We start from the raw sequence: 16147 nt of genomic DNA, 5'->3' as shown, positions 1-16147 counted from the left end.
ATAAAATTGATGCACCATCAATAACTCTCGGAGACAGGAGGTGAAGGTTAGGCTTTTATTAGCAGCAAAAGTGACCACAACATCTTGGAGACTGAGGGAGGAGTAGTGCCTCGAATCACCTTTATACAGGGGTCTGTGGGAGGAGCCACAGGAGCAGTCAGCAGAGGGGTGTGTCCAGACAGGTATACACATAGTTTACCACAGGGGACAAAGGGGTGATCGGTGGGAAGGTATCGGTGTGTTTAACCCTTGCCTGGGTTGATAGCTTTACCGCGTGAAAACGGCACTCTTTTGTGTGGTCACTGTCGATGATTTTAATAAGTTTCAGGAGCAGGAGGATGACGTGGAAGATTCGATGGCATCGGTACTGGAAAGACAAAACATCTCACTCTTCAATCTACTCAATTCAATATCCAGAACTGAACTGACTTCATACCTATACCACGGTAAGACTGTATCATTTATCACCTGAGCTGGGAGAAGTCTGGGAACTTTATTTACTCACTTATATATGCATATACTCTGCTAACCTGTTTGCCTTATCTGGTTTTATATTACTTGATTATGAAGTTACTAATAAAAATAGTGATTATAACGGAAGACTCAGACTCCAGGTGTGTCCATTTCTGCTGGTCCTTTTTAACCCGTTACGGGTATGTAACACTATCAAGTCAGCTCTCATCTGCCTTTGTTCCAAAAAGAAAAACCCTTGCTCGCTCAAAGTATCATCTGAGCACATGCACTCTAATCCTGGAAACATCCTGGTAAACCTCCTCTGCACCCTCTCTATCGTTTCCACATCCTTCCTATAATGAGGCGCTCAGAACTGAACACAATATTCCAAATGCGGTCTAACCAGGATTTTTAGAATTACAACATGACCTCGTGGGTCCTGAACTCAATCCCCTAACTAATGTGGCTGACACCCAATTCGTCTTCTTAAGCTGCCTATCAATGTGTGAAGAAACATCGCGGGATCTGTGTATGTGGACCCTACCGTCCCTCTGTTCCACAACACTACTAACAATCTTGCTGTTAACCCTGTACACTACTTTCTGTGTTGAACTTCATCTGGCACTTCTAATCCCTGTTCTGCATCCTGTCAATGTCCTGTTGTAACACCCGTCTTCTACACCAACCACAAATCTAGCAATCTACATATCATCAGCAAACTTACAAATTCCACCCTTCCACTTCCTCAAACAAATTATTTATATCAAAAAATCACTAAAAACGGGATCACAGAACAGACCCCCGCACATCATCCCTGGTTACCATCCTCCAGGGAGAAAATACTCACTGCATATGTTGGCGCATGGCCAAGTGGTTAAGGCGTTCGTCTAGTTATCTGAAGGTCGGTAGTTCGAGTCTTGACTGAGGCTTGGTGTGTGTCCTTGAGCAAGGCACTTAACCACACATTTCTCTGCGACACCAGTGCCAAGCTGTATGGGTCCTAATGTCCTTCCTTTGGAGAACATTGGTGGCATGGAGAGGGGAGACTAGCAGCTTGGTCAACTGCCGGTCTTCCATAAAAAAAAACCTTGCCCAGGCTTGTGCCCTGGAAACGTTCCAAGGTGCAAATCCATGGTTTATCGAGACTAATGGAGGCCTACACACACACTCACTGCATAATTATCTTCTGCCTTCTCTAGATAAAAACCAGTTTTGAATACACCAGACAACTTTCCCTGGATACTGAAATAGCCTATCATGGTGAAACCTATCAAATGCCTTATTAAAATCCATTTTTACCAGATCAACATCTCTACCTTTGTCAATATCCTCACAAAATACAACACGGCTTCTGGGACATGACCTGCCCCTCTGAAAGCCATAAAGACTATTTCAAATCAGGTCTCCAAATTCTCATAAAGAATGTCTCTAAGAATCTTTTCCAATATTTTGCACACAGAGTTAAGACTCACTCGACTATAATTTTCAGAGTTATCTCTACTTTTTTTTAAACAAAGGAGTAATATTTTCCATATCCCAAAGCTCTGACACTATTTCTCTGGCTAGTGATACAGCCCTGTCTGAGCCTTGCTTCCAAAATCTTAAACCAGCCTCTTGATGAGATGATCCACATCTCTTGGCAACCATGGTTCCTTCACCCTACCATCCTTTCCCTGCCTCAATGGGACAAACCTATCCAGAGCCCCATGAAAAATGCTGCCAACAATGCTTCCACATTTCCCAGAGCGCACCTGTTCCCGGTTTATGCTTTGAGGTTCCAGTCTGGGAGCATTTTAATTCCACTTCGCACAATTAATTACTTTGGGTCTGACACAGAGCTGCGGGGAGAGACTGGGACAGTGGGATTCTTTTGGGGTTGACATGGGCTGTTAGACCATTCAATCATAGGCTGATCCACTTCATCCAGTCATCCCTATTCCCCTGCTTTCACCCCATACCTTTTCATGCCCTGGCTAATCAAGAACCTGTCCATCTCTGCCTTAAATACACCCAATGACTTGGCCTCCACAGCCACTCAGGGCAACAAATTCCACACATTAACCAGCCTCTGACGAAAGTAATTTCTCTGCATCTCAGTTCTAGAAGGACGTCCTTCAATCCTGACGTCGTGCCCTCTTGTCCTAGAATCCCCTACCATGGGAAATAACTTTGCCATATCTAATCTGTCAGGCCTTTTAACATTTGGAATGTTTCTATGAGATCCCCCTCATTCTCCTGAAGTCCAGGGAATACCGCCCAAGAGCTCCCAGACGTTCCTCAAACAGTAACCCTCTCATTCCTGGAATAATTCTCATGAATCTTCTCTGAACCCTCTCCTATGTCAGTATATCCTTTATAAAATAAGCCCAAAACTGCACATAATACTCCGTGTGGTCTCACGAGTGCCTTATAGAGCCTCAACATCACATCCCTGCTCTTATATTCTATACCTCTAGTAACGAATGCCAACATTGTATTTGCCTTCTTCACAACCGGATCAACCTGGAGGTTAACCTTTTGGGGTATCTTACACAAGGACTCCCAAGTCCCTTTGCGTCTCTGCATTTTGAATTCTCTCCCCATCTAAATAATAGTCTTCCTGTTTATTTCTACCACCAAAGTGCTTTCCAACATTTTATTTCACTTGCCACTTCTAAACTAAGTCTTCTCTGCTGATTCTCTCTGTGCTCAACACTACCCACTCTCCACCTATCTTTGTATCATCGGCAAATTTAGCCACAAATCCATTAATACTGTAGTCCAAATCATACACATACATCGTAAAAAGCAGTGGTCCCAGCACCAACCACTGTGGAACTCCACTGGTAACCGACAGCCAGCCAGAATATGATCCCTTTATTCCTACTCTCTGTTTTCTGCCGACCTGCACTGCTCTACCCATGCAAGTAACTTCCTTGTAATTCCATGGGCTTTTATCCTGCTAAGCAGCCTCATGTGCGGCATCTTGTCAAAGGATTTCTGAAAATCCAAGTACACCACGTTCACTGCACCTCCTTTGCCTACCCTACTTGTAATTTCCTCAAAGAATTGCAGTTGGCTTGTCAGGAAGAATTTTTCTTTCAAGAAACTGTCACGTACCCTCTGACCGGGTTACCAAACCAGCAGAAATGGAATAATACATTGGAGTCTGGTGGTACTGTAACTAAAAGTGTTTATTAGTAAACTAAGTAATACAGTACAATAAAATGCAAATATACATATAAAACAGGTTAGCAATGATATATACAGAAGTGTGGAAATATAAATCAAAATCAAGCTCTTTCAAAGTCTAGCGGTAAATGAATAGTCTTAAGATAATGCAGAGTTCAGTTCAGCTTAGTTTAAGTCGAGGTAGTGAGAGAGAGAGAGAGAGAGAGAGATGAGCAGTTGCAGCAGGAAAGCCTTCCGTCATCTTCGTGTCCTGTTGTGCTGTTGCGGTCAACGACTGTGAACCCTCCGTTCCCAGCCAAACCGTCCTTCAGTGGTGAGCCTGTCACCCAGGCGAGGGTGGACACACACACAAGCCCCCACTGTGAGCCTCCGATCGATTCCCCCGAATCGATCCTCCTAACCCCCACCTTCCTGTGGGTGCACAACACACTTTCAGTGTTCCGTGGCATGTCTGCCTGTGTCTCAGCAGACTCACTTTTATCTCCCCTGATGGGGTACCAGCCATCCATCAACTGTCCATGTCCATCACCTGGCCCCGTCTTGCTGTCTCAGCTGGCAACTGGCACTGCCTTGCTGTGTCATCAGGGATTCACAAAAGCAGGTAAAAGTGTCCTTGGAGCAAAAATAAACAATTATCGAAGAATCCATAATACTAAATAATTCTCTCTCTCTCTCTCTCTCTCTCTCTCTCTCTCTCTCTCATTATCAGCATCTGCAGCAGGAGGCCTCCCCTCTCTTCTTCTCTCTCTCTCGTTAGCAGCATAGTTGACAGGGGGGTCAACTCTGGCCCCCACCTCCGCCTGGTTTGCTAATCACACATCACACCCCCACCCTTAAAAGAATTTTTACTGGGGCTAAAAATTCAATAGTAATGCACATTACAGAGTTTAATATAATACATAAGTAATCATTAACCAACAGAGTAACACAGATATAATTTCAAATCTAACACCTAGATAAACAATCAGCAATTACATTGTCAGTCCCCTTTACATGTTGTATCTTTATATCAAATTCTTGTAACATCAGACTCCAACTTAGTGGTTGCCTATTCTTATCCTTCATGTTAGCCAAAAATACCAATGGGTTGTGATCAGTATAAACTATCAATGGCTTCTGTACTGGACAAATGTAAACCTCAAAATGCTGTAACACCAGAATAAGTGACAGTAATTCTTTATCTACAGTGGAATAGGGGGAGCAATATCCTTGCTGGTAGGTTTGCTAGCATGGTTCAGGAGGATTTAACATAATTTGCAAGGGGGATGGGACCCGGAGCAATAGAGCAGTGAAAGAAGTGCATGGAGTAAAGCCAGATCCAATAAATAGCGAGGCTTTGAGGAAAGAGAAGCAGAATGAAGTGTGTAAAGGTAGAAAGGTAGAAGGGCTAAAGTGCATGTACTTCAATGCAAGAAGCATCAGGAACAAAGGTGATGAACTGAGAGCTTGGATACATACATGGAATTATGATGTAGTGGCCATTACGGAGACTTGGCTGGCACCAGGGCAGTAATGGATTCTCAATATTCCTGGATTTCAGTGCTTTAAAAGGGATGGGGGGGGGGGGGGAAAGAGGAGGAGGGGTGGCATTACTGGTCAGGGATACTATTATGGCTGCAGAAAGGGTGGGTAATGTAGCAGGATCCTCTTTTGAGTCAGTATGGGTGGAAGTCAGGAACAGGAAGGGAGCAGTTACGCTACTGGGGATATTCTATAGGCCCCCTGGTAGCTGCAGAGATACCGAGGTGCAGATTGGGAGGCAGATTTTGGAAAGGTGCAAAAATAACAGGGTTGTTGTCATGGGTGACTTTAACTTCCCTAATGTTGATTGGCACTTGATTAGTTCCAAGGGTTTAGATGGGGAAGAGTTTGTTAAGTGTGTCCAGGATGGATTCCTGGCACAGTATGTTGACTGGCCGACTAGAGGGAATGCCATACTAGATCTAGTACTAGGTAACGAACCGGGTCAGGTCACAGATCTGCCAGTGGGTGAGCATCTGGGGGACAGTGATCACCGCTCCGTGACCTTTAGCATTATCATGGAAAAGGATAGAATCAGAGAGGACAGGAAAAGTTTTAATTGGGAAAGGGCAAATTATGAGGCTATAAGGCTAGAACTTGCGGGTGTGAATTGGGATGATGTTTTTGCAGGGAAATGTACTATGGACATGTGGTCGATGTTTAAGGATCTCTTGCAGGATGTTAGGGATATATTTGTCCCGGTGAGGAAGATAAAGAATGGTAGGGTGAAGGAACCATGGGTGACAAGTGAAGTGGAAACTCTAGTCAGGTGGAAAAAGGCAGCATACACGAGTTTTAGGAAGCAAGGATCAGATGGGTCTATTGAGGAATATAGGGTAGCAAGAAAGGAGCTTAAGGGGCTGAGAAGAGCAAGAAGGGGGCATGAGAAGGTGTTGGCGAATAGGGTAAAGGAAAACCCCAAGGTATTCTTCAATTATGTGAAGAACAAAAGGATGACAGGAGTGAAGGTAGGACCGATTAGAGGTAAAAGTGGGAAGATGTGCCTGGAGGCTGTGGAAGTGAGTTAGGTCCTCAATGAATACTTCTCTTTGGTATTCACCAATGAGAGGGAACTTGATGGTGGTGAGGACAATATGAGTGAGGTTGATGTTCTGGAGCATGTTAATATTAAGGGAGAGGAGATGTTTGAGTTGTTAAAATACATTAGGACGGATAGGTCCCTGGGGCCTGACGGAATATTCCCCATGCTGCTCCACGAGGCAAGGAAAGAGATTGCTGAACCTCTGGCTAGGATCTTTATGTCTTCGTTGTCCACGGGAATGGTACTGGAGGATTGGAGGGAGGCGAATGTTGTCCCCTTGTTCAAAAAAGGTAGTAGGGATAGTCCAGGTAATTATAGACAAGTGAGCTTTACGTCTGTGGTGGGAAAGCTGTTGGAAAAGATTCTCAGAGATAGGATCTATGGGCATTTAGAGAATCATGGTCTGATCAGGGACAGTCAGCATGGCTTTGTGAAGGGCAGATCGTGCCTAACAAGCCTGATAGAGTTCTTTGAGAAGGTGACCAGGCATATAAATGAGGGTAGTGCAGTGGATGTGATCTACATGGATTTTAGTAAGGCATTTGACAAGGTTCCACATGGTAGGCTTATTCAGAAAGTCAGAAGGCATGGGATCCAGGGAAGTTTGGCCAGGTGGATTCAGAATTGGCTTGCCTGCAGAAGGCAGAGGGTCGTGGTGGAGGGAGTACATTCAGATTGGAGGGTTGTAACGAGTGGTGTCCCACAAGGATCAGTTCTGGGACCTCTACTTTTTGTGATTTTTATTAACGACCTGGATGTGGGGGTAGAAGGGTGGGTTGGCAAGTTTGCAGACGACACAAAGGTTGATGGTGTTGTAAATAATGTAGAGGATTGTCGAAGATTGCAGAGAGTGGGCTGAGAAGTGGCAGATGGAGTTCAACCCAGAGAAGTGTGACGTGGTGCACTTTGGAAGGACAAACTCCAAGGCAGAGTACAAATTAAATGGCAGGGTACTTGGTAGTGTGGAGGAGCAGAGGGATCTGGGGGTACATGTCCACAGATCCCTGATAGTTGCCTCACAGGTAGATAGGGTAGTTAAGAAAGCTTACGGGCTTTCATAACTTAGCTTTCATAAGTCGAGGGATAGAGTTTAAGAGACACGATGTAATGATGCAGCTGTATAAAACTCTAGTTAGGCCACACTTAGAGTACTGTGTCCAGTTCTGGTCGCCTCACTATAGGAAGGATGTGGAAGCATTGGAAAGGGTACAGAGGAGATTTACCAGGATGCTGCCTGGTTTAGAGAGTATGGATTATGATCAGAGATTAAGGGAGCTAGGGCTTTACTCTTTGGAGAGAAGGAGGATGAGAGGAGACATGATAGAGGTGTACAAGATAATAAGAGGATTAGACAGAGTGGACAGCCAGCACCTCTTCCCCAGGGCACCACTGCTCAGTACAAGAGGACATGGCTTTAAGGTAAGGGGATGGAAGTTCAAGGGGGATATTAGAGGAAGGTTTTTCACTCAGAGAGCGGTTGGTGCGTGGAATGCACTGCCTGAGTCAGTGGTGGAGGCAGATACACTAGTGAAGTTTAAGAGACTACTAGACAGGTATATGGAGGAATTTAAGGTGGGGGGTTATATGGGAGGCAGGGTTTGAAGGTCAGCACAACATTGTGGGCCGAAGGGCCTGTAATGTGCGGTACTATTCTATGTTCTATGTTAACTTAGGTGTATATTACAGAGTTTAAACTAACACATGTATGATTATCATGTAACACATTACAGAAGTGTATACAAATACTAATCTCTATTTCACTTTTAAACTTAACATTCAGTCAATCTACCATGATTTTGGCTTTGTCTTTCACATGCTGTGTCACAAAAAAAAGTCAAATTCCTGCAAAACTAGATCCTGTTATTCAAAGCAGCGTTTGGTCAACCATTGCCCCTTTTCCACTTTGAAGCAGAGCACTTAACCCTCACGTGATCAGCTTGCTTATCAGCTTGTATAACGCCTTCACAGGTGCTAGCTTATCACTAATGTTTTCCAAACTAAGCCCATTCGCTGAACTTCCAAACAACTCATTAATTTTATCTTCAAGATCTTTAAGTATGTTAGTTTCCAATTTAACACCTGCTGGTGATCCCTCTTGATCAAAACAACACTTCAAGTTTTGCCTCTCCAAATCACATACTTGAACAACATCACCAAGTTGTTTATCTTTAAATTCCAAAACAAACTGTAACAGACTAGCAGGCACCTTGTTACCTGACCACTGACCTGTCAGCATGGCCAGCCACTCCAGACTTTAAATTTACCTTATCCAAAAGTTCGGTGCCACTTTTCTCAATATCTTCAATAATATTCACATCACTAGCTTTAATCTCATCACTAACTTTTAGAAAACCTTCCAACACAAGTGACTGAGAATCCTCACTTTCCACTGGTGCCAGGGTTAACCCCTTACTCATTGAACCAAGTCCATCTGACCCAAAAGGACCACATTCCTTTTTAACCAAGTCAGACACCTCAGACCTTTCCTGAGTCTCAACACAAGGTTCAGTACCCTTTGAATCCACAAGAACTTCAACAACCTGAACACAGGCAAACGGGACATCTGCCTCTTCTAGGCTTTCAATACCAGTCCCCTTTTCAAATTCCAGGTTCCCATGATCCTCCCAGCTACCCTCTGGGCAACTCCCATCCGGAGTAAACTCAACCTTGCGGGTTAAAACAACCTCGTCTGCCAACCCAGCGGACTCCCCCAAGGTAGCGGCATCCTTTTCATCTCGGAATGCCCTTACATTATCGGGAACACACTTCTTAAATTCTTCAACTGCAAACAGCTCTTTCAAGCTATATAAATCAACAGTGTGCTGTGCCTTCACAAAGTCTTTCCTTGACAACGATAAATCCGCCTCATCCCTCTTTATCTCCTCAGCTTCACTGTCCTCTAACCCCTTCTGATACAGGGACGGTAAAAACGTTTCAGCTAAATCAGGGTTTGTTTCAGCAGCCCTTTTCGCCATGTTCCGGGTGACTGCGCAAGCGGGATAAACTTCTGAATCTGTGAGCGGGTTCTCAGCATTTACAGGCTTACTCGTGAGCTGAACTGTTGGGAACACATACCCCCCTGCCAGGTCATTCCCGAGTAAGACATACACATCACGTATCGGGAGTGTGCACCACACCCCGATCGTGATTGGTCCGGACACTAAGTCACGCTTCAAAAAGATTTTATGCAACGGTACTGCCTCGGTCCCTTTCCCAACCCACATCACCAGTAAAAGGACATCACCACATCACCAGTCTCGGTCTCAGCACTAAAGTCCAACACACTGCTTAGGATTAGGGACTGAAAAGCCCCAGTGTCTCTCCAGATTCTCACTGGCACTGGGGTTGACCCCTCCTTCACAGATACCAACCCGGTCAAAAGAAATTTCTCCCATCCCTCCTGAACTTGGCTTGGCTCCTCCTCCTTTAGCGGCACTGCAGCCGGCTTAATGCAGGCAGTCGGGGTCGGCGCCTTTCCCTTCCCTGTCTCTTTCTTTGGAGCTAGACACTTAGATGCTATGTGGCCAGCTTTCCCACAATTATAACACGTAAAACGTTTCTGATCGCGTCCAAGATATCCTGAAGTGGGAGGGTGAGGAGCCAGAGGTTGTGGTACATGTAGGTACCAATGACATAGGTAGGAAAGGGGAAGAGGTCCTGAAACGAGAGTATAGGGAGTTAGGAAGGCAGTTAAGAAGAAGGACCGCAAAGGTAGTAATCTCGGGATTACTGCCTGTGCCACGCGACAGTGAGAGTAGGAATGGAATTAGGTGGAGGATGAATGCGTGGTTGAGGGATTGGAGCAGGGGGCAGGGATTCAAGTTTCTGGATCATTGGGACCTCTTCTGGGGCAGGCGTGACCTGTTCAAGAAGGACGGGTTACACTTGAATCCTGGGGGGACCAATATCCTAGCGGGGAGGTTTGCTAGGGCTACAGGGCAGACTTTAAACTAGTAAGATGGGGGGGCGGAAATCAATTTGAGGAAACTATGAGAGAGGAGGTTAGTTCACCAGTAGAGCAAGTAAGTAGACAGTGTGTGAGGGAGGAAAGGCAGGTGATGGAGAAGGGATGCGCTCAGCCTGAAGTTGTAGGGGAGAAGAAAGAAAAGGATAATAAATTTGAATGCATTGCTAGGGATGAAAAGAGAGGAGGAGGTGGAGAGTATCTTAAATGTATCTATTTTAATGCTAGGAGCATTGTAAGAAAGGTGGATGAGCTTAAAGTGTGGATTGATACCTGGAATTATGATGTTGTAGCTATTAGTGAAACATGGTTGCAGGAAGGGTGTGATTGGCAACTAAATATTCCTGGATTTAGTTGCTTCAGGTGTGATAGAGTAGGAGGGGCCAGAGGAGGAGGTGTTGCATTGCTTGTCCGAGAAAATCTTATGGCGGTGCTTTGGAAGGATAGATTACAGAGCTCCTCTAGGGAGTCTATTTGGGTGGAATTGAGGAATGGGAAAGGTGTAGTAACACTGATAGGAGTGTATTATAGGCCACCTAATGGGGAGCGTGAGTTGGAAGAGCAAATGTGTAAGGAGATAATAGAAATTTGTAGTAAACACAAGGTGGTGATTGTGGGAGATTTTAATTTTCCTCACATAGATTGGGAAGCTCATTCTGTAAAAGGGCTGGATGGTTTAGAGTTTGTGAAATGTGTGCAGGATAGTTTTTTGCAACAATACATAGAAGTACCGACTAGAGATGGGGCAGTGTTGGATCTCCTGTTAGGGAATGCGATAGGTCAGCTGACAGATGTATGTGTTGGGGAGCACTTCGGGTCCAGTGATCACAATAGCATTAGCTTCAATATAATTATGGAGAAGGACAGGACTGGACCTAGAGTTGAGATTTTTGATTGGAGAAAGGCTAACTTTGAGGAGATGCGCAGGGATTTAGAGAGAGTGGATTGGGTCAAGTTGTTTTATGGGAAGGATGTAATAGAGAAATGGAGGTCATTTAAGGGTGGAATTATGAGGGTACAGAATCTTTATGTTCCTGTTCGGTTGAAAGGAAAGGTTAAAGGTTTGAAAGCACCATGGTTTTCAAGGGATATTAGAAACTTGGTTCGAAAAAAGAGGGATGTCTACAATAGATATAGGCAGCATGGAGTAAAGGAATTGCTCGAGGAATATAAAGAATGTAAAAGGAAACTTAAGAAAGAGATTAGAAAAGCTAAAAGAAGTTACGAGTTTGGTTTGGCAAATAAGGTGGAAGTAAATCCGAAAGGCTTCTACAGTTATATTAAAAGCAAGAGGATAGTGAGGGATAAAATTGGACCCTTAGAGAATCAGGGTGGTCAGCTATGTGTGGAGCCAAGGGAGATGGGAGAGATTTTGAACGATTTCTTCTCTTCGGTATTCACTAAGGAGAAGGATATTGAATGGTGTAAGGTGTGGGAAACAAGTAAGGAAGTTATGGAACCTATGACAATTAAAGAGGTGGAAGTACTGGCGCTTTTAAGAAATTTAAAAGTGGATAAATCTCCGGGTCCTGACCGGATATTCCCCAGGATCTTGAGGGAAGTTTGTGTAGAGATAGCAGGAGCTCTGACGGAGATCTCTCAGATGTCATTAGAAACGGGGATTGTGCCGGAGGATTGGCGTATTGCTCATGTGGTTCCATTGTTTAAAAAGGGTTCTAGAAGTAAGCCTGGCAATTATAGACCTGTCAGTTTGACATCAGTGGTGGGTAAATTAATGGAAAGTATTCTTAGAGATAGTATTTATAATTATCTGGATAGACAGGATCTGATTAGCAGTAGCCAGCATGGATTTGTGCGTGGAAGGTCATGTTTGACAAACCTTATTGAATTTTTTGAAGTAGTTACGAGGAATGTTGACGAGGGTAAGGCAGTGGATGTAGTCTATATGGACTTCAGCAAGGCCTTTGACAAAGTTCCACATGGAAGGTTAGTTAAGAAGGTTCAGTCGTTAGGTATTAATGCTGGAGTAATAAAATGGATTCAACAGTGGCTAGATGGGAGATGCCAGAGAGTAGTGGTGGATAATTGTTTATCGGGATGGAGGCCGGTGACTAGCGGGGTGCCTCAGGGATCTGTTTTGGGCCCAATGTTGTTTGTAATATACATAAATGATCTGGATGATGGGGTGGTAAATTGGATTAGTAAGTAAGCTGATGATACTAAGGTAGGAGGTGTTGTGGATAATGAGGTGGGTTTTCAAAGCTTGCAGGGAGATTTATGCCGGTTAGAAGAATGGGCTGAACGTTGGCAGATGGAGTTTAATGTTGAGAAGTGTGAGGTTCTACATTTTGGCAGGAATAATCCAAATAGAACATACAGGGTAAATGGTAGGGCATTGAGGAATACAGTGGAACAGAGAGATCTAGGAATAACAGTGCATAGTTCCCTGAAGGTGGAGTCTCATGTAGATAGGGTGGTGACGAAGGCTTTTGGAACGCTGGCCTTTATAAATCAGAGCATTGAGTACAGAAGTTGGGATGTAATGTTAAAATTGTACAAGGCATTGGTAAGGCCAAATTTGGAATATTGTGTACAGTTCTGGTCACCGAATTATAGGAAAGATATCAATAAATTAGAGAGAGTGCAGAGACGATTTACTAGGATGTTACCTGGGTTTCAGCACTTAAGTTACAGAGAAAGGTTGAACAAGTTAGGTCTCTATTCATTGGAGCGTAGAAGGTTGAGGGGGGATTTGATCGAGGTATTTAAAATGTTGAGAGGGATAGATAGAATTGACGTGAATAGGCTGTTTCCATTGAGAGTAGGGGAGATTCAAACGAGAGGACATGATTTGAGAGTTAGGGGGCAAAAGTTTAAGGGAAACACGAGGGGGTATTTCTTTACTCAGAGAGTGATAGCTGTGTGGAATGAGCTTCCTGTAGAAGTAGTAGAAGCCAGTTCAGTTGTGTCATTTAAGGTAAAATTGGATAGGTATATGGACAGGAAAGGAGTGGAGGGTTATGGGCTGAGTGCGGGTAGGCGGGACTAGGTGAGATTAAGAGTTCGGCACGGACTAGGAGGGCTGGAATGGCCTGTTTTCCGTGCTGTGATTGTTATATGGTTATATATGGTATTTGTCATACTGTCAAGACATAATCTTGAGCAACTTGTTTCATCAATTTTAAAAACTAGGAAACTTCCTTCCAGTCTGCTTTTCGTCCTCCTTACCCTTTCCACTAGTCCCCGGCTTATTCTCTGACTTAGCCGGTGGGCTTTCTCTAACATCCCTACTACCCCTCTGGTAGCTCTTACTTGGAGGAAATTTTACCTTGTGGGTTAAGGCATACTCATATGCTAACTTGGCAGTCGCAGACAGAGTTTCCGCCTCCTTCTCGTCCAAGTACCCTCAGGGACGCAGCTTTTAAACTGCTCAATCAGCATCAACTGTTTTAATTTGTCCAAATCCTCACTGGCTCCTTTTGAGGCGCACCATCGCTCAAAATACATGTGCATTTCACCGGCAAACTCTAAATACGTGTGGTCCCACAGCTTTCTCAAATTCCCGAACCTTTGCCAGTATGCCTCTGGGACCAACTGGTAAATTCTCAGTATAGCCCCTTTTACTTCATCATAATCTTTTGCCTCATCTGCGGACAACGCCGAATAGGCTTGCCGAGCCTTCCCCTTAAGAACACTCTGTAACAGCCCACTTCTCCTTCAGCCTGTCCTGATTCATAGCAACTTTCTCAAAATGGAGAAAGTACCTACCGACATCCATCTCCTCAATTGGGGGTACCAACTTAACCTGACTAACCTTGAACCTCCTGACTGGGTCTACTACCTGTCCCCCTGCCTGCAACGATCTTATCCTATCCATCTCAAACCACCTTTCTTTCTCCCTTTCTTGTCGCTCTCTTTCCTTTTCCCCTTTCTCCCTCTCTCTCCTCCTTTCGGCTTCTTCAGCTTCCAGCTTCTTTACTCGGAACTCATCCTCCCTTTTCCTCTCCTCGGCCTTTATTCTTAATCTTTCCATCTGAAGCTAAAGCTCAACCCCACCAGGCTTACTTTCAGGAAACAGCTCCAACTCCTCTACCTGGAACACCTCCTGGGATAGATAATACTTGGCTATTGTTCTCTGTATCTCCGACTTCCTCATTGTCAGTTTCACCATCGAAAGTTTCAACTGTCTCGCAATAGTCATAAATTCCAACTTCCTGGCATCCTCTAATGCCTCCGAGGTTGGACCCTTCAGAAGCTTATCAATGTCCATTTCTGCTGTCTTTCCACACCAGATTAAATAAGGGAATTTACCCCCAATCAATTCAACAGCCCCCCAATTTGGTATTCAAATCCCGGACATGGCCCCAATTTGTCTCGTTACCAAACCAGCAGAAATGGAATAATATGTTGGAGTCTAGTGGTACTGTAACTAAAAGTGTTTATTAGTAAACTAAGTAATACAGTACAATAAAATGCAAATATACATATAAAACAGGTTAGCAATGATATATACAGAAGTGTGGAAATATAAATAAAAACCAAGCTCTTTCAAAGTCTAGGGGTAAATGAATAGTCTTAAGATGATGCAGAGTTCAGTTCAGTTTAGTTTAAGTCGAGGTAGTTGCTGTTGTATCGTTGGAAAGAGAGAGAGAACGAGCGAGAGATGAGCAGTTGCAGCAGGCAAACCTTCTGTTATCTTCTTGTCTTGTTGTGCTGTTACAGTTTCCTTTCTGCTGCCGCTCACCCTTCTTAAATAGTAGGGTAACATTTCCAATTTTCCAGTCATCCAGTACAATTCCAGAATTTATCGATTCTTGAAAGATCATCGGTAACGCCTCCACAATCTCTCCAGCTACACCCTTCAGAACCCCAGGGTGCATTCCATCAGGTCCAGGAGATTAATCCACCCTCAGACTATTAAACTTCCTGAGCACCTTCTCTGTCATAATTTTCACTGTACAAACTTCACTTCCTTGACACTCTTGAATGTCTGGAATATTGCAGATGTCTTCCACAATGAAGACTGATGCAAAATACGTATTCAGTTCCACTGCCATCTCTGCATCTTTCATAATATCTCCAGCGTCATTTTGTATTGTCCTATATCTACCCTTGACTCTCTTTTACCCTGTATATACTGAAAAAAACTTCTAGTATCTTCTTTGATATTAGTTGCCAGCTTCCTCTCATAATTAATCTTTTCCTTCTGAATGACCTTCTTCCTTTCCTTCTGCAATTTTTAAAAGCTCCCCAATCCTCTATCTTCCCATTAGCCCAGGCTTCCTTGTATGTCCTCTATTTTGCTTTTACTTTGGCTCTGACTTGACTTGTCAGCCACGGTAGTGTCCTTCTTCCCTTTGAAAATTTATTCTTATTTGGAATATATCTGTCTTGTACTTCCCTTATTTTTCACAGAAACTCCAGCCATTGCTGCTGAAGGAAAAAGTGGGAGTAAACGGGACCTTTTCAGAATGGCAGGCAGTGACTAGTGGGGTACCGCAAGGCTCAGTGCTGGGACCCCAGTTGTTTACAAAATATATTAATGATTTAGAGGAGGGAATTAAATGCAGCATCTCCAAGTTTGCAGATGACACGAAGCTGGGTGGCGGTGTTAGCTGTGAGGAGGATGCTAAGAGGATGCAGGGTGACTTGGATAGGTTAGGTGAGTGGGCAATTTCGTGGCAGATGCAATTTAATGTGGATAAATGTGAGGTTATCCACTTTGGTTGCAAGAACAGGAAAACAGATTATTATCTGAATGGTGGCCGATTAGGAAAAGGGGAGATGCAACGAGACCTGGGTGTCATTGTACACTCTGTCATTGAAGGTGTGCATGCAGGTACAGCAGGCGGTGAAAAAGGCAAATGGTATGTTGGCATTCATAGCAAAAGGATTTGAGTACAGGAGCAGGGAGGTTCTACTGCAGTTGTACAAGGCCTTGGTGAGACTGCACCTAGAATATTATGTGCAGTTTTAGTCCCCTAATCTGAGGAAAGACATTCTTGCCATAGAGGGAGTACAGAGAAGGTTCACCA

General features: G+C 44.1%; 1 protein-coding gene across 3 annotated transcripts in view; it reads right to left on the bottom strand.

Moving 5' to 3' along the window:
* Positions 1-16147, bottom strand: part of LOC140714245 (uncharacterized) — a 34390-nt gene that overhangs the window by 5870 nt on the left and 12373 nt on the right. For 2 of the 3 annotated variants that reach the window (XR_012095851.1, XM_073025288.1), the window contains exon 2: positions 3609-4236. Coding sequence is in view for 1 of the 3 variants with exons in the window: in XM_073025288.1 (XP_072881389.1) it covers positions 4150-4236 (87 nt within the window). In the remaining 2 variants the exon portion in view is untranslated. Of the gene's footprint in view, positions 1-3608; positions 4237-16147 lie in introns of those variants that run through there. The other variant, XR_012095850.1, reaches the window with a different exon arrangement.

The sequence above is a fragment of the Hemitrygon akajei genome, chromosome 2 (assembly GCF_048418815.1).
Source record: "Hemitrygon akajei chromosome 2, sHemAka1.3, whole genome shotgun sequence".
Classification (NCBI taxonomy): domain Eukaryota; kingdom Metazoa; phylum Chordata; class Chondrichthyes; order Myliobatiformes; family Dasyatidae; genus Hemitrygon; species Hemitrygon akajei.
This window is presented reverse-complemented; position numbering and strand designations above follow the sequence as displayed.